Source organism: Pseudorca crassidens, chromosome 15 (genome assembly GCF_039906515.1).
Source record: "Pseudorca crassidens isolate mPseCra1 chromosome 15, mPseCra1.hap1, whole genome shotgun sequence".
Classification (NCBI taxonomy): domain Eukaryota; kingdom Metazoa; phylum Chordata; class Mammalia; order Artiodactyla; family Delphinidae; genus Pseudorca; species Pseudorca crassidens.
This window is the reverse complement of record NC_090310.1, coordinates 16,002,284-16,026,155: the sequence shown is the minus strand read 5'-3', so window position 1 is coordinate 16,026,155 and position 23,872 is coordinate 16,002,284. Positions and strand designations below refer to the sequence as shown.

Here is a 23,872-nt window from a genome sequence, read left to right as displayed (position 1 = left end):
GCCCTCTAGGGCTCGCCTCCGGGTCTTGCAAGAAAAAGTTTCCCCCGGAGTAGAATGCATATGCGCACGTCGGCTACGCGGCCGTTGACGTCCGACTGGCGCTCCCGCGCAAACTCCGGAGCCCGACGCGTTGGCGACAGTGGCCGTCGGGGGAGCTGGTGAGCGCCGCGCGGCACTGGGTTTCTTTTACCTTCTGGGTTTCGAGGCATAGATTTGCGTTAAATGTAGAGTTTTCGCTTCATTTTTTTACCCCCTCAAATAATTACGAATTTTGGTACGAATCAAGCAGAGGGTGGTCGAAGGCACTTCATCGATTTATCCCAAAATTTCTCTGAACTGAATACAATTTTTGCTATTCTAGTGGCATAATTAGACACATTATAGGAATAAGGAAGATGTTCGCGGAAATGGGAATATTCCAAACGACTAGTAGTGGTCTTCAGTTTTACAATTTCTTGCTTCAAAAGTTGTTTCTCGCGCTTGTGAGGCGGGAATTGTTTTGTGGGTTTGGGGACTTGCCCTCAGGACAAGTCAACGGTGCTTTAACGTCTGGTCACTAATTTAGGTCAGGCCCAGGCTGGCTGGATTGTGGACAATCACGCTGCACTCACCTCTTGCTGAGCCCACAGCCACTCTGGGATGCAGAGGCCAGGTGACATTTGTGTCCCCTTATGTCGCATGTCTGAGCCGAGGAGACCAGTTCGGATGTTCTTTACTTTGTAACTCAGCACTCAACACGTTGGAGTGAGGGTTAAAGCATGGCTCGGTGTGTTACTTAGTCAACTTCACCCTTGGTCCCATGTCCTGTGGGTTTAGTCGTCTGTTAAGTAGTTCCCTATACCTTCTGGAAGCTAACCAGGGATGATCATCCCATCTTTGAGCTCCTGGTAGGGCCCTGATTTAGACATTATGTCCAGCCTATCAAAAACCAAATATTAGACCAGTGGTTCTCAAATTTTGGGCCCTTGGAATCCCTTTGAATTCTTAAAAACTGAGGCCCCAAAGATCTTATGTTTATATGGACTTTATTTATCCAAATTTACTGTGTTAGAAATGAATACAAGTTTAAAACATGTATTAATGCACTTAAAAATTACAGAAACAAATATGTAGAGACAGAAAGTTGATTCATGATTGCCAAGGGATGGTAAGGGGTTGATGAACTGGGACTGTTGCTAATAGGTATGGAATTTCTTTTGGGGGTGATGGAAATGTTCTGGAATTAGACAGTGGTGATAGTTGCACAACATAGTGAATGTACTAAAAACCACTAAAATGAACACTTACAAATGGTAAGTTTTTTTTTTTTTTTTTTTTTTTTTTGCGGTACGCGGGCCTCTCACTGTTGTGGCCTCTCCCGCTGCGGAGCACAGGCTCCGGACGCGCAGGCTCAGCGGCCATGGCTCACAGGCCCAGCCGCTCCGCGGCATGTGGGATCTTCCCAGTCCGGGGCATGGACCAGTGTCCCCTGCATCGGCAGGCGGACTCTCAACCACTGCGCCACCAGGGAAGCCCCAAATGGTAAGTTTTATGTTATGTGAATTATATCTCCATTAAAAAAATTGCCCAAAATTACAATAACAAACCCATTACATAGAACATAGAAAACATTTTAATTTTAAAAATGACTATTTTCCAAAGCAAAAAAATAGTTACAAGAGTGACATTTTTTACATTTTTACAAATCTAATGTCTGATTCAAGACAAAACACCAGGATTCTCATGTCTGCTTCTGTAGTCAGTCTGTTGTAATATCACACATCATATAACCTCTTGAAAACTCGGCAGTATACCCAAGGAAGAATGCAAGGGAAAAAGTCAAACGGCATCTCAGTTTTATTATGAAAATAATTTTGACCTTGGAGACCTCTGAAAGTGTCTCAGGGATCTCCAGAATTTCCAAGACCACACTTCGAGAACTATTAGATGACTAGCAGTTTGGTCTTCCCTGCACTTTACACAGGGGCTCTTCATGTTTTCACATTTGTTGCCAGTTCCCAGATATTTGGTAAGTTACCTGCCAGAAATAGTGGAAAGAGCATAGGTCAGGGAGTCAGGGCTTCTGAGGTTGAAAGAATAGCTTATGTACGGGGCTTTGTTGCCAGGCCGCCTAGGGTAGAGATATTTAGCCTCTTTGTGCCTCCATTTCTTCAGCTCTTGAAAGGGAATAATGGTTGGATCTGCTTCCTAGGGATCTGCATCTGCCTGGTGGAAATTAGGATTGTTAAACAACTGATATTCAAACAGAATAAGGTAATTCCGTTCACAGTGTTCAGTTGTAGTGTGCTAGCCACTGTCTTAGACAGATGTGGTTCTTATTTTCCTGGAGTTAATTTTTTTCGCCGGGGAGATGGGTGTGGGACTGGGTGATGGTGACAGACAATAAACAAAGAATTATAAGGGGAGGGTATCAAGATCTGCATCTGCCTGGTGGAAATTAGGGTTGTTAAACACCTGATATTCCAAGAGAAAGAAACAGTAATTTTTTTTAAAAACTTCCAAACTAGATCCTTAAGTAGCAAAGGAGAGCAGAGGCAAGTTGAATACAAGAGCTTACGCCATAAAAATTGGAAAGAGACTAGTGGATGAAGCAGATAATTCTGTCCTTCAAGCCTGGAAAGATTAAATGAGGGTCATCTGGGACAGCAGGCATAGCAACAGTGATGAGGAAGAGAACGTGGGCTGGAAAAGAGAGAACCAGACTTGGGGGGCGAGGTGGAGAAGGAGTCCTCAGATAATAGAGCACCATGGGTGTCCAAGAAACCATGCCAGTCTCCCCAACTTGGACAACCTTTCCTTCATTTCATGTACAATTAATTACATAAGAGCCACAGGGGGTGGGGTGGACACTACCCAGAGGAGCTCCCGGGGGTCCGGCCGAGCTGTACACAGGCCCTGTCCTAAAGGCACTGAGGTCACCTTTGGTGGCTGCTGTGCATAGGCAAGTTTGCTGTGCTCACTGGAATGATGAGGCTTGCTCTGCAGAGGTTGCCTTGAGAAGACAAAAAAGAATATTAACGTTTAAAACAAAACAAAATATTGTAATCTCTAGAGCAGGTATTCTCAAAATGGGGGTCCCTGGTCTCTATCAAGTTAAAACTATTTTCGTAACAATACTAAGATGTTTGCTTTTTCACTCTTATTCTCTCATGAGTGCAAAGGCTACATGATATGTAATAACAGATTGAATGCAGAACAAGCTGAACTAGTCTGTGGTGACAAAGTCAGAAAAGTGATTGCCTCTTGAGAGTTGGGGGCAGGAAGTGGCTGGGAAGGGCCCAGAGGGAATTTTCTGGGGTGATGGTAATGTCCTATATCTTGATAGTAGTTTGGGTTACACAGGCATATGCATTTGTCAAAACTCGCGTGTGGAAGCATGACATGATTTCCCAACCGTGTGATCCTCATATTGGCATTCCTTGTAAGATTTTGTTTCTAAGATATTTGAAAATCAAGGACATGTGAAAAATGCCCAGGTTTTAACATCAGAAAGACCTGAGTTTAATCCTGATTTTGCTACATACTATGTTTGTGACTTTGAACAAGTATAATAACAACATTTAGCAGAGTTCCTGGTACATCACAGGCACCTAATAAATACTTGTAATATGACCAAGTGAAGTAATGTAATTTTTCTTAGCTCTAATTTTGTACTAAGGATAACAGATCTCATTTTCATTTGCTCTACTAAGATTCATAGTGTTTCTGGGTGAATTTCATTTTGATGGCAAACTGAAGCAGAGAATTGGAAAAAAAAGTTTCTTTTTGCTTGGGTTTGCTCAGTTATTAAATACTAATGGGGAATAGGCAAGGGTGTAAGTTTGTGGGGAGGGGACACAGTGACCTCTGACATCTGTCCTTGTGACTCTCATCACCTACAAACATATCAACTGCCTTCTGTCTTGGTGACTTCATCTGAAAGATGGGAACAATGCTACTACTTTCCAATAGAATTGTAGTCACAATTAAATGAGGTAATTTTGAAGAGTACCAGACTTAAAATGGGTGCTCAATAAATGTTAGTTGTCTCTTCCATTTTTCATCTCTCCCTACTGTTTTCCCTGAAATAGATAAACATGTATGACATGTTAACATGTAAACATATTAATATAGTCTTCCTACCTGAAGTCATCCTTAATGTTCTCTCATATAGCCTATGTTAATAATTGGTCTGGGCTTCCCTGGTGGCGCAGTGTTTAAGAATCCGCCTGCCAATGCAGGGGACACGGGTTCGAGCCCTGGTCCGGGATGATCCCACATGCCGCGGAGCAACTAAGCCCGTGTGCCACAACTACTGACCCTGCTCTCTAGAGCCCGCAAGCCACAACTACTGAAGGCCCATGCCTAGAGCCCATGCTCCGCAACAAGAGAAGCCATCTTGGGGCTGCTCAAGAGGCCTGGCCCTGTGTTCCCTTGACATGGCTCTCCCTGTTGCGCTCTGCAGTGGGAGCTTGGGGACTCACTATGTATATCAAATCATCACTTTGTACACTAAATATGTTACAATTTTTATTTGTCAATTATATTTTAATAAAGCGGTAAAACTTTTTTGAAAAATAAAATGAAGTTACTAAAAGTGTAGGTTTTGATAACCTAATAACGTATTCTGAAGGGAAGAAAAGAGAGCCAAAGTGAGGTTTCCCTGAGGAAGAAGAAATTCCACCTGCAGACTCTGCACCATCTCCTCCTGCCTGGAAGTTTCCAGATTGCTGGCCTGCCCTACAGATTTCAGACTTGCCTAGCCAGCCTCCACAGCTGCATAAACCAATTATTTGCAGTAAATCTCTTTATGTATATATGTACGTATAACTCTTCATGGTTCTTTCTCTTGTAGAACCTGACTGACACAGCAAGTAACTTTACTTATTTAACTGAACAAGTAAAGGCTAGGTGTTAACTGCCTCAAGTTTCACTCTTTACCTACTCCACATACAAACTTACCTATACCTTCACTCTATTTTCTCCTCTCTTAAAGTTTCCTGCTCCAACACCTACATAAAGCATCCTTGCCAATCTCTTCTGAGACCTTGCTCCATCGATTATCTCCTCTTTCCTGAATCTTCAGCCTCTACTCTAACTCATGCTCACGTCTCCCCTGTCTAGGAAAAAACAAAAACAAAAAAAACCTCCTTCCTTACATTCCCCATAAATATTACTTACATATTTTCTGCCTTTCTAGAGCCAGACTTCTTGAAATATTCAATTCTTGCCGCTGTATTTCCTCACTTCCCATTCATTCCTTAACCAATTGCAGCCTGCTCCAACTTTCAGGTTCCAGCCAAAACTTTCTTTGTCAAGATTATAAGTGACCTTCTGATTGCCAAAGCTAAAGAAACTGAAGTCTGTCCTTTTCTTGACTTCTCAGAGGCATTAACCACTCCTTGAAATTTCTGTCTTGCCTTTGAGTGCATCACTCCTCCTTCCCTTCACCTCCGAGACCACTCCATTCTCTATTTCTTTAACTGATTCTTCTTCTTCGGACCAACTGTCAAACTCCGGTGTTACCCAGTCCACTCTGACTTCAGCCTTTTATCATTTTATATGCCTACAGTTTCCCTGGGTGACTTCTTCCACACCCATCACTTGAACTTCATTATCTGTGTGCTGGTGACTCCTGAATCTAAGCCCTATATCAAACTCTTATCAAAGCTTTATTCCCAAATATCCCTCTGCCCAATGTTGGATCCAGACATGTCCCCATTCCAGAATGTGCCACAGATACATCAAAACTCAATGGGGAGGCTTCCTTGGTGGCGCAGTGGTTGAGAGTCCGCCTGCCGATGCAGGGGACATGGGTTCGTGCCCCGGTCCGGGAAGATCCCACATGCCGCGGAGCGGCTGGGCGTGTGAGCCATGGCTACTGAGCCTGCACGTCTGGAGCCTGTGCTCCACAACGGGAGAGGCCACAAGGGTGAGAGGCCCGCGTACAGCAAAAAAAAAAAAAAAAAAAAAAAAACTCAATGGGGGGGCTTCCCTGGTGGCGTAGTGGCTGAGAGTCCGCCTGCTGATGCAGCGGATGCGGGTTCGTGCCCCAGTCCGGGAAGATCCCACATGCCGTGGAGCAGCTGGGCCCGTGAGCCATGGCCGCTGAGCCTGCGTGTCCAGAGCCTGTGTTCTGCAACAGGAGAGGCCACAACAGTGAGGGGCCCGCGTACCGCAAAACAAACAAACAAAACCCAAAGAACGCAATGGGGGAACTTCCCTTGTGGTGCAGTGGTTAAGAATACGCCTGCCATTGCAGGGGACACAGGTTCAAGCCCTGGTCTGGGAAGATCCTACATGCTGCGGAGCAGCTAAGCCTGTGTGCCACAACTACTGAGCCTGCTCTCTAGAGCCCCTGTGCTACAACTACTGAGCCCGCGTGCCACAACTGCTGAAGCCCGCACGCCGAGAGCCTGTGCTCCGCAACAAGAGAAGCCACCGCAATGAGAAGCCTGCACACTGCAATGAAGAGTAGCCCCCGCTCGCTGCAACTAGAGAAAGCCCGCTCGCAGCAACAAAGACCCAACGCATCCAAAAATAAAAATAAATGTATAAGAAAAAAACAAAACCTCAGTGGGTCCAATGAACCTATCTACAAAACAGAAACAGACTCACAGACAGAGAACAGACTTGTGGTTGCCAAGGGGGAGGGGGCGGGGAGAGAAGGACTGGGAGTATGGGGTTAGCAGATGCAAACTATTATATATAGAGTGGATAAACAACAAGGTCCTACTGTATAGCACAGGGAATTATATTCAATATCCTGTGATAAACCATATGGAAAAGAATATAAAAAAAGAATGTGTGTAACTGAGTCACTTTGCAGTACAGAAGAGATTGGCACAGCATTGTAAATCAACTGTATTTCGAAACTCAGTGGGTCCAAAAGCTAATTAATTTTTCTTTTGTATTCCCCATCTCAGAGAATAACAGTCTTCCCAGTTTCCCAAGCTACTAACATGGTAGTTCTCCTAGATTCTCCTTCACTCACCCTCGTGCATTCAGTTATCACGTTCTTCTGAGCCTATCTTCCACCTCAAATCTCTCAAATTCTTCCCTTTTCTCTTTTCCTCATATTACTGCCTTTGTATAGACATCATTTCTGATCTAGAACTAGTCTTTTAACTATTTTCGTATCTCATCCTGCTTTACCTTTAGTCCATTTTCCCCACTTATACCAGGAAAATTATATATTCTTCTAAATCTTATCAATCCCCTGGGCAAAGCTTTCAGTGGCTCCCTGTAACTCATAAGATAAAGTTTAAATAGTTCAGTATGATATTCGCGGTTCCTGCCTTTCCATGAGGCTTCATCTTTGGCCCAATTGTGATTTGCATTTTACCTGTACTGAACCACTTGTAGTTCTCATATCTTCACATTTCTGCATAAGCTGGGCCCAGTACTGTTCCCCTACACCACACACACACACACACACACACACACACACACACACACACACACACACACACACACACACACACACACACACACACAGTCTTCCCTGACCTCCCAGAGAAAGTTAGTCTTCTTTTTGGCTCCTTTAGCATCCTATGAAAAACACCTTTGTTATGGCACCAATAAAACAGTTTGACTAGAGGGAAAGAACCAGATCCTAGCAGGGGATATTTGGTAAATGTGTGATTAGCTTAATTCAGCAATTTTAAAGCTTAAGTTTTTAAGTAAGGGGATATTTTCTTCAATCATAATCTCCTGCCAAACCTAATGTGTAGACTAGATAAGAGCCAGCAATCCCTTCCCTTAGCCCCCTTGTGCCATGCTGCCTCTGAGGTGCCAGTGCCTTAAGTGGGCATAGTGTGAAAACAGAGGCTTTCCTACAGTTGACCAGATATCTGATCTGTCAAAAGTCTGTCAGATTCAGCCATAAAAAGGATTGCAGTACTGATACATGCTATAACATGGATAAAACTTGAAAATATTATGTTAAATGGAAGAAGCTAGACATAAAAGGCCACATTGTTGTATAATTTGATCTGTATGAAATGTCCGGAATAGGAAAATCCATAGAGACAGAAGGTAGATGAGGGTTACCAGGGCCTGGGGGAGAGGAGAATGGAGAGTGACTGCTTAATGGGGATGGGGTTTCTTTTGAGGTGGTAAAAGTATTCTGGGATTAGAGAGTGGTGATGGTTGCACAATTTGTGAATATACTAAAAACCTCTGAATGGCACACTCTAAAAGGGTGAATTTTACATTATGTGATTTATATCTCAATAAAAATATAATTACAGTGGCACAGTATTCCATTCCATGGAATTGAGAGAAATAAAGGAATTTTTATAAAAGCAGACTAGGCATAAGTTTGTGTAATGTTAATATTTCTTTGTAAAATTACATGTGCATAACTGTTATCTTCGTCTAATTGTGAAGAAATGTGACTGGGATTCTCTGGGATGTGTATAAACTTATTGGGAGCAGTGAGTAAGTTCCCCCACCCCCAATCACCACCACACACACACAAAAGAAAACAAACAAAAAACTGTCAAAAATTTAGGACCGGGAGCTAGAGTCCTAAGAATTATTTCCAAAGCAACTTTGTATCCTTGCTCAATCTATCCAGTCACCCTAATGCTTCCCCTGGACTCTAACCAGCCCCTTCTCTTCATGGAAACCCATGATGGAAATCTCTACCCCCCCACCCCCCCACCTTGGGATGTCCTTGTTTTGAGGGTAATATTGGCAGAGTAGAAGCTGTTGAGGAGGTGGTGGCTTCCTGAGGAAAGAACTGCGGTCTGAGAGAGCTGAGCAAGGACACCAGGGCTTATGAGTAAAGGTGGGGAGGAACTAGGCTGGGGTAATAGGCAAAGCCCTTGGCAGGAACTTAGGCTAAATTTTGGGAGTCAGGTGGGTTCTGGGAAATAACAAAGGATGATGGCTCAGGCCACCCATGTACAGTGAGTGGGTTAAGGTCAGGAGAGTGAGGTGACAGCCTTTTGGTGGAGAGGCACTATCTCAAGGGGAAGACAGGGGAGAAAAGGGCTGGAGAGTGGAACATCTGGGGTTTTCGCAATAAACCACAACTAGGTCTTACCTTCAGCCTTAGAACTCCAGTTTGGGTAAACACTTGAAAAAAAGAATTGGTGCAGGCCAGAATCTTATCTCCTCTTAATAAATTATGAAGAAAAGCCCAGGATTCTTACACCTCTCTCCCTCATCCTCCCACTCTTCCCCAGATTGACGTCTGACGAATAGCCAGAAATGAGAGTCACACATCCATACCCAGAGTCAAGAGGTGGACCCCAGCTGCAGGCACCCATACACACACTTTAGCCATGCCCTTTTATTATTTCTTTTTCATTGAGACAGGTGGATGGTGGTTAGTGGTGAGGGGTTCCCATACCCCCACTGCAGTGTTGCAGGACAACTCAGCAGTTCTCGTGTTTACTGGGGTAGACATCCCAGTGGAAGCCAATGGCATTGATAATGGATTGGCCAGATCGGCCACTGATGAATCGTAGCACAGTGTTGGGGTGCAAGGGGACAGCTTTGAAATTCTTGCCTCTGTTTTTCCCAAAAGTCAAGACGCGGGACTTGTCAGTCACAAAGACCAGCTTTCTCAGGTAGTTCCTGTACTTTCCCGACACCTGGACCACTGATTCCCCAGGGTCCAGGGAGATCTCGTGCAGCTTTCCCAACTTGCCACCCACGTAATCGCTCCACACCGTGCCGTAGCGCACCTGGAGACTAGGGGCAGGGGTGAGGAGGGAAGAAAGGGAGACACTGAGTAAGGTGATCAGAATTCAGGACCTCTTGGCCTACAGGCTGAGACCTTCAGACTAGTGACAGGGATGACAAACCCCCTGCCAGTCCCACAGAATGTGAGTGTTGGGTAAGCCCTTGGAGATCATACATGGAACTTCAACTCCTCATTTTGCTGACAAACAGGCTCACAGAGGGAAAACAACTTGCCCAGAATCACCCAGACAGTGAATATCAGAGCTTGAATTTGAAGTCTACACTCCCACCAGGCCCCCACCCCCTACTTGAAACAAGAAAAGGGATTTTTCAAACATCTGAAAGGCTCCGATGAAGGAAGAGACTTGTCCATGCTGTGCTAGGATACAAATCCAGGATCAGAAGGATAAAGTTTTGGGAGAGCCATCAAGCAAAGATGGAGGATGCCAGAGGGGATTTAAACCTTGGGTGGGGGAAAAACTAGACAACTTCCAGGTCCCTCTGAGTTGATGGTATATGATTTACCCAAGATCACAAGTGTGGGTGTGTTAGGGGTTTCGACAGCACAGGTCTCAAATCCAAGTCCTCTAATAATTTTTCCATATCCTGTTATCCCTGTGACTTGATTGAAACAGATGTGACCCAAAGTGACTGAGAAATACACAATTTAGTAAGATCCTGGAAGGTCCCCAAACCACCGAAACGCAAAGAATCTTACCCTATGATGTAGTAGCTGTTAACTCGGACACGAATGGCAGTGATGGGGCCATCCAGCTGGTTTGCAGAATGGGAGAATCGCTTTCCTCCGTAGCCTCCATACTCTCCACTGAAAGAGGAGGAGCTGGCCTGAACTGGAGGGAAAGGTGGAGTTGGGGGGAGAAATCCCAAGAGCTCAGTTTCTCCCCACCACCCTTATTCCCCCCACAGCTCAGTTCCCACCACCCCAAGTCAGCCACTGACAGCCTTGGCCACCAGCAGTACAGGAAGCTGCTTCCCCTGACTCTAGTGCTGGGCTCCTGGTTTCTCACTTACGCTTACTGGCAGAGGCTGATGCACAAAGAATGGCAACAAAAGCAACGGTCAACATCCTGGGGCTGGAGTGGGAAGAAAGGAGAAAGTGAACGTTTACCCTTATCCCCCCAGATATCATTTACCCGGGCACCCCTGAGCTCCAGTTGAGGCTTGGGTTTCTTGGTCCTTCAACTCAGACCTCATCCACCCAGTCTTGGTCTTAGAAAGAACTGTCCACACTCTCTAGTCCTGTTTGTCACAAATACTATCTTATGTGTCCTCAATCCCTCTGCCTCTCTCCGGTCTGGCTACAGCCGATCCTTCTCTTCCCTCCCAAGCCAGAAGATCAATCCTGACCTTCTAACTGGATTAAGCTGTGTCAAGCCCTGTTCCCTCCTGGCACAAAGCAGGAAAGGAGTTTTCTAAAGAAGAAGTGGAGGACATCTCCAAATCCTAGAGATGGTTGAGTTTATCAAACCAGGAGTCAGAGCAAAACCTAACTGAAGTAGGCCTGTGGTAGATTGGCCCAGTCTGTGGGACATCTGGGGCATAGTTTAAATTCCTAGTTTCATCCTAGTCTCAAATCAGAAGGAAAGGAGCATTTTAGAGGTGTGTCTCTGGGTCACTTGGAGAGTGAAGGTGGTGATAGAAGAAACAGCCAACAGCACTGTCCAAGCAGTTCTGGTGCAGGTGGGATAGACTGAGGAGTTGGAGAAGAAATCGGAACCGGCTTAAGACAGATCCCAGGCACCTGGTCTGTTTGTCATACCTCCTTCTCCACTAACACAAATCTGGCCGTAGGTGTATCCCGGGTGTCCCCAGTCCTTCAGCTGAGATCCAGATATCCTTAACCTAAGACTAGCTCACAACCAGATGCCCCGGTTAGCTGACACGCAGGTCTCCCCAGCCATTCAATCCAGGAAGCCTCTTCTTCAGCTCAGCGTGAATCCCCTCTAATTCAAATCCAGGCATCCCTATTACCCCTCAGCCCACACCTCTGTCACCCCTCACCTGGCACTTTCAAGTGCAAAGTAACCCCCTGGAAACCTCCAGGTCTTTTATACCTCGTCCAGGCCCTCCCCTGCTCTTCATTGCGTGAACCTCACCTCCTGAGCAAACATGATCAAACTCTTAGGGTCAGTTGTCAGGCAGGGTCTGGAACATCTTATCCTGCCCCAAGGGTTACAGGTGGCAGGGTGGGGTCAACTCTGGACCAAAGCCCAGATCTCAGGAGAGGCAGAATAAACTTGAGAAAAGATCACCAACCGAAGGGCCAGCTGCTTTGTGTGGGCAAACTTCCTAATCACCTCTGGGTGTGGTCCAAGGTTCTCCTTCCCCTATTTGGTTTCTGCTGGTGCCCTCACCTGCAATCTGCCATCTTTCAGGATAAACATTGTCCTCTGCAGGTATTTGAAATATAGATTCTCCTGGAAAGGGATTACACTCCCAACACCTTATACTTAGGAATGCCTACTATTTGCCAGACACTTTTTTTCTCTCCCCTTATATTTTATTTGAAAAAATCCAGAGTATAGAAAAGTTGAAAGAATTGTACAGTGAACATCCCTATGCCCACCATGTAGATTCTATCTTAATATTTTGCTGTACTTTCTATTTTTTCCATTCATCCATCCACGATCTGTCAGACTCTTCACAAACTTTTTCTCTCTGAGAACGGTGACTTGAGGCCACAGGACACCTGGAGATCCCCCTCCCTGGAACAGGTAGAGTCAGCGCAGCAGGCAAGTGGGAAGCTGAGGAAGTAAAAGAAGACAGGTCCTCCTCTGGGGGCAGTTCTGGGCCCTCAGGACTCCTGGGCGCCATAGCTGAATCTTCCTGGGGCTATAGCCCACACAGGGCAACGGCTCCCTCCTGTAGGTCTGAAACTTCCCCAGGGTTGGTGTCATCGATTTCTTCTCTTCGCCAGCCCTTCTCTTCTGGGGCCCCTCTAGGACTGGCCCTCTGACCCACTGTGTCAGCAGGGCAGAAAAACAAAGCCCAAGGAGGGGCTGGAACCCTTAGCCTTGGTTAGTAATGATCAGGAGCGTGGCATTTGGAGTACCCCACCCCCTTATAGGCTCACCATCTGGGACTGAGGACTCATCCCAGGAAACACAGGGAGCCCCACCCTGATGAGCCGGAAGTAGGGTGGGGCTCCTGGCAGGGAGATTCCGGGAGCTAGGAGGGCAGCCAAGGAGGCACTGTGTGATCTCCCCTCTCCAACCTTCTGCAAGTCCAAAACGAGCACATCCTGGAGACAACTTTTACTTCATTCCAGCCATTTTGTTCTCTTATGGCTTTTGTCCTTTCTTGTGCTTGCCTTTCTTCCCTGATTCTCTCTCCTTCCTTTAATGTCTTGCTCTTTCCCTGACATCTCTTGCCCTGAGGTTTTCCCTTTATATTCTCTCTTTCTTGGTGCCTCTTCTCTTCTTTGTCTCTTCATCTCTCCCAAGCTCTCTCTCTAACTCCTCCCCCTCTCTCCTCTCATTATCATGCGTCTCTTCTTCTTTAATAGGAGCACATCACAGAGTCTGTGACCAAACACAGGGAATCAAAGATGGCAGCTCAGGGAGGTCTGAGGTGAACACCTTGGGAAAACACCCTCACATTTCCATGACTGACACATCTGGGACCCTCAGAATAGAGGCTCCTACACTTGTCATAGGTTCAGTTTCATGCCAAGATCCAGAGTCTCCTCCATGCCTGCAGACTGGTCCCTGGGTTCCGGGCAAAAGTTCCTGAGTCCCCTTTCCAGAGTGACAGAGATACGCTTCCTCCAGTGGGAGGGGTCTCAGGGTTCATCCTCTGTCGTCCTGGAGACAAGAAAGGCCACTGTGTAGCTAATGCTGGTACATCTTAGAGTTTGCGCTGATGCTGTGCCTGAGGATCCAAAAGGAAGAAGGTGAAGGCCCTGGGACACCAGGCCCCCCTCTGCTTCTACCTCATTAGCTCCTATTTAAACTAGTTCACATTTAACCCATGTGCCAGCTGGGTGCCTACCTGCCCAGTCCCTATAAGCAGTGGAAGGTACCCCTGCTCCAGTGCTACAGGCAGGGAAAGTCCAAAGCCTTCCAAGCTTTCTGCTATCACAGGCAACTTACACTCACTGACTCCTCTGCCCCTTTAGCAAAGCGACTAACTCAGCACATGTTTATGGAGCATCTCTATGTTGGAGGCACCACCCCAGATGCTGGAGAGATAGTAAGGAGGAGGGGAGTCAAATTTCACCCTCAGGAGCTTTCACTCTAGCAGGGGGAGTCATCAAATGAATGTTACTGCATGATATGTGCTATGAAGAAATCATCAAAGCAGAGAGAGAACGTGAAGAGGGATGGAGAGGCCGCTGCTCTGGCTTAAAGGGTCCTCTGCTCAGGTAATATTTGCAAAGAGACCTGATTGAAGTGATGGAGAGAAATAAGATATTTGAGTGAGGAGTGGGCCGGGCAGAGGGAACAATAAGTACCAGAGCCCTGAGCAGGAAGCACGTGGGATGAATTCAGAAACAGCAAGGAGGGCAGGGTGGCTGGTGGTAAGTGAGGGAAGCCAGTGGGAGGCAAGGTCTGGGCAGCAGCCAGCGGGCGGAGGGCGCATGGCCTGGGAGGCCATGGTCAGGAGTTTGGATTCCTTCCGAGAGTGAGGGGAGCCATCGAAGGGTTTTACCTTTTAAAAGGGTTCCTCCAGATTTTGATAGAGTGGAGAATGGACTGCAGCTGGGTGAGGCTGGGGAAGGGAGGCCATGGCAAGAGGGGAGTGACCCTCCCCCCATTTTGCTGGGTCCCTCTCACCTGCCCTCCTGGACTGTCCGAGAGACCCTCCCTCCCTCAGACAAAGCAGCTCTGTCTTCTCCAAGTCTTGGTGCATGTTCAGACCCCAGGGTGAGAATCTGCCCCTTCCCCCCATCAAGGAGTTTTCACAGTATAGTTCCAAACAACGGTAGATCTGTTTCCTGTTAAGAAAAAAACATCCTCCACCTCCTCATTTATACATTGGGCCTCCATGGAGGTTTCATTTGAGCAAAGGGTTTTACCATGAAAACAAACGTGAGCTTGCTTTTCTGCTCACTCTTCACTGTTCCAATGGATAAAGTCTAGAGAGCAGAAGTGACCTCACTAAGTTGAAAAAGGGGGTTCTACGCGCCTGACCCTCATGCCCCACACGCCCGCCCCTCAGTGGCCTGCAGTTTGGTTTTGCTACTCCAGCTGTTCCCAAAAACCGGCCTCTTCACCGGTGCCAAATAGAAATGCGAAGAGAAAGGAGGAGACAGAGTTTGGGGTGAGGTAGAAAAGAGTAGCTTTTATTGCTTTGCCAGACAAAGGGGGCCACAGTGGGCTAACATCCTCAAGACTGTGTGCCCCACCCCGGAGCGGGTAGTGAGGAGTCTTATAGTGTTCAAGGAGCAGGGTGTGGTCAGCTCGTGGACATTCTTCTGATTGGTTGGTGGTGAGGTAATCGGGAGTCAGCATCATCAACCTTCTGGTTCCAACTGGTCTGGGGTCTACGCGCTTGTGGGCAGTGTACAGTTAACTTCTTCCACCTGGTGGGAGTTTTAGTATCTGTAAAATAGCTCAAAGCTTGTGGCTTAGAATAATATCTATAGTCCTTGAGGAGGAACTAAAGGTCCTTGACTTTGATTAATGGCTAAAGTATTATTATTTTGTCTTGCTTGACCGTTTCCCTTTCTTTCTGCATTTTCTCACTTCTCTGATTAAATTTATTCTTTGACTAAAGTTTTTCTACAGACAAAAGGCAGGCGGAGGACATGGGTGGGGGTCTATTCTGGGAAAGCCTCCTAGGGTCCTGCTCGGTTACATGGCTGCCCAAAATGCTCCCCTCCTCTGCCCACCCAGTGCCTTCTACCCTCAAGATATTCTGCCCATACCACTAGCTCGGCCGCCCCCTGTGCCCACCACCAAGCCTGCTCTCCTCAACTCCCTTCTCTTCCCAGCCCCTCACTTTGAACAGAATTCATGGCTCCTTTCTCTCATGGTTCTGTCCCCCACTCACAGCCTCCAGCTGTGCTTCCTCCATCACTAGTCTGGTTCTAATTACCCTGCACCGCAATTTATCTGTTTACAGGGAAGGCTCCTCCACTGAAATGGGAGCCCATCCTAAGGCAGGAACTGTGTAGTCCCCACCTCTGAATTCCCAGGTCCTGCATCTCACCTGGCCCAGAGCAGGCGTCCCCTAGAAATGACTGTCAAATGCGTCAGCTGCAGCGAGACTCCTATGAAATGTTCCTCTTTTGACTCTTCACACAGCTATGTCTCTCTTCTCACAGGGTTGCATATGGGTTTTCTTCAATTTCTCATTTACACTTCCCCTGAAGAAATTCTGTATTCAGAAGAATACTGGGCATAAACACAGAATTCTGTGTTGAGGTCCTCCATCCAATATTTCTTAGCTGTGTGAATTTAAGGAAGTCACCTCATTCTTTAGAGCCTATATTTCTGCATTTACAAAACAAGAAAAAAATATCTCAAGATCAACCAAAACCCTAAAGGACAGTGTTTTTCAAACGGTAGATCTTAACCCATTGGTGTGCCATGAAATCAGTTTAACAGCTCAAGATCAGCATATTTTAAAAGTAGAATAGAAAAGAAAATAGGAGAGCAGTGCATGTAACAAAGTTAAATATTGTTTTTTGTTTGTTTTTTTTTTTGCGATATGTGGGGCTCTCACTGTTGTGTCCTCTCCCGTTGCGGAGCACAGGCTCTGGACGTGCAGGCCCAGCGGCCATGGCTCACGGGCCCAGCCGCTCCGCGGCATGTGGGATCTTCCCGGACCGGGGCACGAACCCGTGTCTCTGGCATCGGCAGGCGGACTCTCAACCACTGCGCCACCAGGGAAGCCCCAGTATTAGGGTTTTTTTGTTTGTTTGTTTTTTGGGTGTTTTTTTTTTTGGCCCTGCGGCTTGCAGAGCCTTAGTTCTCTGACCAGGCATCGAATCTGGGGCCCTGGCAGTGGAAGCGCCGAGTCCTAACCACTGGACTGCCAGAGAAGTTCCAATATTGTTTCTTGAAGTAGTGCACTTAAACACTCTATCTGTGTGTAGTGGGTCGCGATATGAAATGTTATTTCCTATTACAAATTGCAGTTTTTTAACTCAAAGGGTAAGGTTCAAGTACAATTTCTTCATATACCAATGCTATTTGTTCAAAACTGTCAGGCTAGAAGTGGATTGGGACACATCTAGGGCAGTAACTAGAGTGGCTCTGGAGACCCAGATTTGGGTAGATAAGTGTACACTGTTAATAATTACTTTAAATTGAGATATAATTGACATATAACATTATATTAGTTTCAAGTATATAGCATCATGATTTGATATGTGTATATATTACAAAATGATTATATATTAATCATTTTTGAAGTCAGAAACCTATAGCGATGTACCAAGAATTTGTGGACAGAATGTTGTATTATAAAGAGACATGGGTTAAAGCTTGGGTCCAGTCCTTACTCTCTTCATGACCTACTGAGCCTCAGCTTCTTCATCTGTATATTGGAGATAAGGAGATCAACCAATTTCTGTTGACAGGCCTGGCATGTGGTAAGTACTGGGTAAATGTTTATTCTCTTCTCCCTTGAGAATTTCACAAAACACGGCTTTCCTTTTTGGTCTCTTTCAGATAAAGGTGGTGTAGGCAGCCATATCTTTTTCATCTGCAGTTAGCTTTATCTTATGGTTTAGCTTGAGTTTAGATCCTGGAGATCTTGTCAAACGCATCATAAGACTTGAAAAAGAATTTTGTGTAAGTTGGCTTGAACAACTAAAGTTAAAGTCACTTGGGAATCTGGTTTTTATTTCCTTTTATTGAGATATAATTACACGGTAACTTTTTTTAAGCTCTGTTTTTGCTTTCAGTCTCCACACCTCTTACTGAATTATCAACTGCAACTTTTTATTTTTTTCCTTTGTTTAGTTTATTTTTCCTTCGTTTCCTTTAATTTGTTTTCCTCCTCCTCACAAAAATAATCACTCTCCAGAACATATGACAATATAATATTCAAAGGGATGAAATCCTTTTCCATCTGAGTGATAGGATCAGCTATATCCAGTGCTCATATATGCTGGATAAACTATCAAAGTGGGAGTCGCTCCACCAGGAAGCAGTCATTCTTGCTTTGTGTCAGGAGGAATTCATCTAAAAATAGGAGCAAAAAAAATAAAATAAAATAAAAATAAAAATAAAAATAGGAGCAGATTTGGTTTCCTTTACACATCACGTGAAGTTCAAACAGTCATCTGCTCTCATGCATGATGTGTTCTGCAAATGCATTAAGACAGAGATAGTGTGATGTGCTGGTGAAAAGCACAGACTGTGTTGGAATCCAGCCACCACTACACAGAGGGCACACGTGTGCCTGGGGCAAGTTATTTATTTATTTATTTATTTTTAAACAGGAGAAAATCAAATAACATGTGTACATGGGAGAGTCCCAGAAAAATTGAGTAACTCGCCAAAATGGGCGAAGCCCTCATCTTAAATGCCACCCTCAGCTAAAGACAGAAGAGGATGTTGAGGGTGGGGAGAGTCCATTCTGGGAGGTGTGCAGGAAAACACACAGTAAACAAGGGTGATTGTGATGCAGATCTAAGCATTGTCTTCTCCACGGATAAGAATTTGTAGAGAGTTGGTCATAAAAATATGGAATGCTTTGGACTTCTCTGGTGGCGCAGTGGTTAAGAATCCACCTGTCAGTGCAGAGGACACGGGTTAGAGCCCTGGTCCGGGAAGATCCCACACGCCGCGGAGCAACTAAGCCTGTGCACCACAGCTACTGAGCCTGCGCTCTAGAGCCCATGAGCCACAACTGCTGAAGGCCGCGCCTAGAGCCCGTGCTCCGCAACAAGAAAAGCCACCGTAATGAGAAGCCTGTGCACCGCAACGAAGAATAGCCCCTGCTCGCCGCAACTAGAGAAAGCCCGCGAGCAGCAACAAAGACCCAACGCAGCCAAAAATAAATAAGTAAAATAAATTTTTTAAAAACGGAATGCTTTACAAATTGTGTCCTCCTTGTGCAGTGGCCATGCTACTCTTCTCTGTTTCTACGGTTTTAGAATATGTGCTGCTGAAGTGAGCACCTGTAGCAAATTATTTTACTTCTCTCTGCTTTTGTTTTCTCATCTTAAAAAAAAGAAGGGTGGGTGGTAACCGTACCCAGCTCTTAGGGTTCACTCCAGAACATGGCCTAGTGCACGGTGAGTGCCAAGGGACTGTTTCTATATGAATCAAGTGTGCACAAGTAAAACAACACAGTCTCACATTCTAAGGAGGGGCTCCGTCCAGGGCAAGTGAGAAAATCATAAAATTTCTAATTACCCCTCGTGTTTTAGTTATACACCTAAATCATATATTCCTAGCCTTCTATACATATGCTTCGATTTCGTTTTCTTCCTTCCCAATTGAATACAGCGCAGACCAACTAAAGCCCATTGCACGTCCAACTGAGGCCGGCGTCATTGATTTTAGCATCCGCAGTTCTTCTCAGCTTTGTCCCTATTGTACCAAGGCCATGAGATCTCGCACCTTTTCTCTAGTATCGTCACTTTTTCATGTCCACTCATTTTATGAAAGTGTGAAGGCAAAATGGTCAACTGGCCACAACTAACCTGACACACAGGCCAGGGTAGCTTGAACTTGATGGGATCAAAAGCATTTACTGAGGGATCCTGGAAAACAGAAATGAAGTTCCCCACCCTGGAGGGGCTCACAGCCTTATGAGGGGCAAACATAAAGGAATACATCTTCAGAGTGCGGTGAATGAGCACAGCGGGTGGGCATATGGGGATTCAGCCAAGCACAGAGGAGGAAATGCACATCCCACCTGTGGCCAGGGAAGTGTGGCCACTGATGCCAGGATTGCAGAGTGAAAAGAGAGAAGCAGGCTGAGGTCCATCCAGCGCTATCACTTGTCTTGGGCAAATTACTTAAAGTCTCTGAACCATCATTGATAAAGGAACAATAAGATTCTCTTCATAAAAAAAAAGATACAAATGAACTTATTTACAAAACAGAAATAGACTCACAGACATAGAAAACAAACTTATGGTTACCAAAGGGAAAAGTGGGGGAAGGATAACAGGAATTTGAGATTAAGAGATACACACTATCATAGGTAAAATAGATAAACAGCAAGAATCTACTATATAGCGCAGGGAACGATATTCAATATCTTGTAATAACCTATAAAGGAAAAGAATTACTTTGTTGTACACCTGAAACATTATAAATCAACAGTACTTCAATATAAATAAATAAATAAAGATTTTTTAAAAAGATCCACTTCAAAGGGTTATTTTAGAGGATTAAATGAGATAGAAAAATGTGTTCAGTAAATTGTGAGGTACATAGAAGACACAATCATTTATGGCTGGGAGCAGGGGCATAGGAGGAATAGAGACATTTTAACAGGGTAGGACGGTCAGTGGAGGGTACAAAGTGGGAAACACCTTCCTTCACTACAGGAGGAAAGTATCAGAGCAGATAGGGCTGCAAGAACCGGAGGAAGCCAGTGAGAATCCCCAGGCAAGCCATGAATGAAGCCAAGAGCAGACCTTGATATTTATGATTACTAATCTCTCCTTGCTAGGGTGGGGATAAGGGGTAAGGGGGCCAACCCCATTCTGGAGGGCAGAGAATCAACAAGGAAGAGAGCTGGGGCTCCTGCCGAAAACCCCAGCTTTCTTCGTGGGGAGAGAGGAAGAGATTATCAGCTGATGGAGAATTGGTGGCATTGCGCAGGTCTCTTTAGGGAAGCTGTGAAATGTTTGGAAGAGCAACTGTCGGGAGGGGAACGAGAGTTGTCCAGATCCATGTTACAGGGCGACTAGAGGCACTGACTATCGTGGGTTGTATGATTTTCTCCAGTAGGACAAAGAGCAGGTGGTTGTATTGGCTCAAGGCAGAAGGTTTATGAGGAAGGCTGTAAGGAGTGGGGTTGAAGTGATTCACAATGAAGTCAAGGTTATAGAGGAAGTGGGGTGAGGTCAAAGAGGGCGGGTAGTCAGTGATGACCTCCAGGATGTGGGCTCCAGGAAAAAGAAGTGTCAGTAAGATGGACCATCAGGTGGAGCAAGAGGAAGGGGAGGCTCAGTGCTTGGGGAATTTGATCGTCAATGTAGAGCAATCCTGAATGGTAAGAAGGTCTAAGGTGGTCCCTAGTGTGGAGGGGCAGATCTTTATGGTCTTGAAAGATGAGATGAGAAGCAATGCTAGGTCAAGGTAAACAAGGACTGAAGTGCTAAATGAGGTTCTTTATATAAAGTATTTAATATTATCTCAACAGCCCTTCAAGTTGGGAATTTGGGAAAAATAGAAATTCAGGCACAAATTAAGAAGACTGCCAAGTCCCTTGGAGCTATTAAGATGGGAAGCTCAGCACAGAGTACTCTGCTCAATATTCTTTTTTTACTTTTTTTGGCCATGCCGCATGGCATGTGGGATCTTAGTTCCCCGAACCTGCACCCCCTGCATTGGAAGTGTGGAGTCTTAACCACTGGACCACCAGGGAAGTCCCTCTGCTCTGTATTCTGTAACAACCTAAATGGGAAGAGAATTTGAAAAAGAATACATGATATATGTATAAAAAAGATACATGTATATGTATAACTGAATCACTTTGCTGTACACCTGAAACTAACACAACATTGTTAATCAACTATACTCCAAAATAAAATTAAAATTTTTTAAAGTATAAAAAAAAAGAAAAAAAGATGGGAAGCTCAGATTAAATCCAGGGCTGACTGGTTCCAAAGCCCAGGTTCTTTCCATCTCCCCAGATTTCCCCAAAGAGGTGGCATTTGGGACCTCTCTAATTCATTCTCATCATTTTTCACAGCTCTCAAGGTTGGAATCTCTGACTCTTGAGATCTTGGGGAGCCAGGTAGGTGAGACCTGGCAGGCCCTGACAGTGATAAAGCTCTCCTGAGCTCAGCGGCCCTGTCCTTATTCCCTGTAGGCATCAGGATGGTCCTCGGTAAGGGATGGAACTCTCAGCTGGTCTGGACGCCCCTGCAGAGAGGGCAAAAGGGAAAGGAAGAGCATCAGGAAACACCTGGATCTCTTGTTGCTCTGAATATATTTCACGTGATTGACCTGCTCAGGAAGTCATTCATTCAGCAGGAGGAGGACATGGGAGATGGTGAGATCTGGGTTCAGATTCAGCTCCAGCACTTGCTAGTTGTGTGACTTTGGAAGACACTAACCAGCTTTCTCAGTTTGCCCAAAATTAAGGGTATTTTGGGACATGGAACTTTCAATGCTAAAACCAGGAGAGGCCCGGGCAAAATAGGATCGTTAGTCACCCCAGACAGGCTACTCAACCCTTCTAAGCCTCAGTGTCCAAGTATAAAATGTGCCCGTCTGCTGCCCGCTTCTCTGCTTCTCACATCTGAGGCTGCACTTTACAGAGAACACGAAGAGGGAGTGCGGTTTAATTCCGTCTGGTTGGGAGAAGCTGAGGGTTGACTGCACGTTCCTTCATCTGCAGAAGCTGAAATTCTGAAGTGTAAAGCAACTTTTCACCAACGTTCTGCTTGGAGCCCTCAGCTGTGCTGATGTGGGGTCTGGAGCACGAATCAGGAACCTCCCCCACTGATCACGTCCCTGCCATTCCTGGTTGCTGCCTCTTGATCCCAGGTGGGCGTGGCAAGGTCCAAACACACCTTGCTCAGTAGGCAGTGGTGAGATGTGGGTTGTGGGTTGTGGATGAAGGCCACTTGAAGCATGAAACCCAGAACTCTGGTTGCAGTAACGTTGCTTAAGAAGGAGTCTTTAGGCTTCAGCCAGGATGGGTGGCGTAAGCATGGCAGGAAGACAGCACCGTCTTCCTGAAGGGTTGTCTCCCCTGGCGCCTGCTGCTGCTGCTCTTCTAGCCTGAGGTTGGTGTCCTCCACATTTTGCTCAGGAGCCAGGTTCATTGAGGTCCTCAACAATGTGGAAGGGGAAGGTGTGGAGCTGTCGTTGCTGGAGGAACGTGAGTTCTGAGCAGAAAGTAAGAAGTGGATGAACTTAACAGTTGTAAATTTGGCCACCCACAGTTCCTCAAAAAGTTACACATAGAATTACCATATGAATGAGAAATTCTACTCCTAGGTATGTACAGAAAAGGAACTGAAATCATATGTCCACCCAAAATCCTGGACCTGAATGTTTCTAGCAGCATTACTTGTAATAGGCAAAGAGTGGAAACAACCCACATGTCCATCAACCGAGGAAAGGATAAACAAAATGTGGTACAGGTATCCCTCACTTTTCTTCCTTTCTTTCTTTCTTTCACTTTATTTTTGGTTGCATTGGGTCTTTGTTGATGCACGCGGGCTTTCTGTAGTTGCGGGGAGCAGGCGCTACTCTTGTTGCGGAGCATGGGCTCTAGGCACATGGGCTTCAGTAGTTGTGGTGCGCAGGCTCAGTAGTTGTGGTGCACAGGCTTAGTTGCTCAGCGGCATGTGGGATCTTCCTGGACCAGGGCTAGAACTTTGTTCGTGTCCCCTGATTTGGCAGGCGGATTCTTAACCACTGTGCCACCAGGGAAGCCCCTCTTTCTCTCTTTCTTTCTTTCTTTCTCTTTCTTTCTTTCTTTCTCTCTCTCTCTCTTTCTGGCCACGCTATGAAGCTTGCAGAACCTTAGTTCCCCAACCAGGGATCAAACCCATGCCCCCTGCAGTGGAAGTGCAGAGTCTTAACCACTGGACCGCCAGGGAAGTCCCTTCCCCACTTTTCTTGAAAGTTCACTTTATGCCACTTTGCTTTTAGGAAAACCTACATTAGTACCTGTTTTTGCTAGCCAAAAGAAATCTGAAGAGGATTTTCACTTTTACAATAGTAAAAGCCAAAAGGTGAGAGTAGTATTCAGTGTCTGTTTTGCAGCGAGTGGTTATAGAGGCAGCACATACCCCAAGCAAGGGAGTGGCACAGCCAAGCTCTTTCCCCAGAAACTACACTCAGCGTCTCAGCATCCAGCCACCATAGTTTTCAACTGTGTCTGTGGGCATCTGTGCTTTATCTCGGTTTATTTTGTGCATCCATTAGCAAGATGTGTCCTAAGATAATTACTTCTTCGCTTTGTCATCTCAGTTTACGGAAGGCTTCATAGGAATGCTCTACTTTCAGGTAGTGGGAAAGACAAATATTCATATGATGAAATATTATTTATTCAGTGATTAAAAAGCAGGAGTGAAGCA

At 45.7% G+C, this 23,872-nt stretch overlaps 1 protein-coding gene, 1 long non-coding RNA gene and 1 pseudogene across 3 annotated transcripts; 1 reads left to right on the top strand and 2 right to left on the bottom strand.

Moving 5' to 3' along the window:
* Positions 1–35: 35 nt before the first annotated feature.
* On the top strand, positions 36–8,233 carry LOC137206934 (uncharacterized). Of its 2 annotated transcripts, XR_010934870.1 has the most exons (4): positions 36–158; positions 566–652; positions 1,374–1,521; positions 4,613–8,233. It is a non-coding gene; the product is annotated as an uncharacterized lncRNA (long non-coding RNA). The 2 variants fall into 2 exon arrangements; XR_010934869.1 differs by having other exon boundaries at positions 51–652.
* Positions 8,234–9,331: 1,098 nt separating this feature from the next.
* ZG16 (zymogen granule protein 16) lies at positions 9,332–10,762 on the bottom strand. Its single transcript, XM_067706165.1, has 3 exons — positions 10,708–10,762; positions 10,394–10,526; positions 9,332–9,684 (listed from the first exon to the last, which is right to left on the bottom strand). The coding sequence occupies exons 1-3, from the start codon at positions 10,760–10,762 to the stop codon at positions 9,366–9,368; spliced, it is 507 nt and encodes a 168-aa protein (XP_067562266.1). The 3' UTR covers positions 9,332–9,365.
* A 7,910-nt stretch (positions 10,763–18,672) lies between these two features.
* On the bottom strand, positions 18,673–18,772 carry LOC137208288 (U6 spliceosomal RNA; annotated as a pseudogene).
* Positions 18,773–23,872: the final 5,100 nt, after the last annotated feature.

Coding starts and splice junctions, on each gene's coding strand:
- ZG16 (XM_067706165.1), bottom strand. CDS start 10,762: ATGTTGACCGTTGCTTTTGTTGCCATTCTTTGTGCATCAGCCTCTGCC. Junction 10,527..10,707: donor ATCAGCCTCTGCCAGTAAGC/GTAAGTGAGAAA, acceptor CTTTCCCTCCAG/TTCAGGCCAGCTCCTCCTCT. Junction 9,685..10,393: donor AACAGCTACTACATCATAGG/GTAAGATTCTTT, acceptor CCCTGCCCCTAG/TCTCCAGGTGCGCTACGGCA.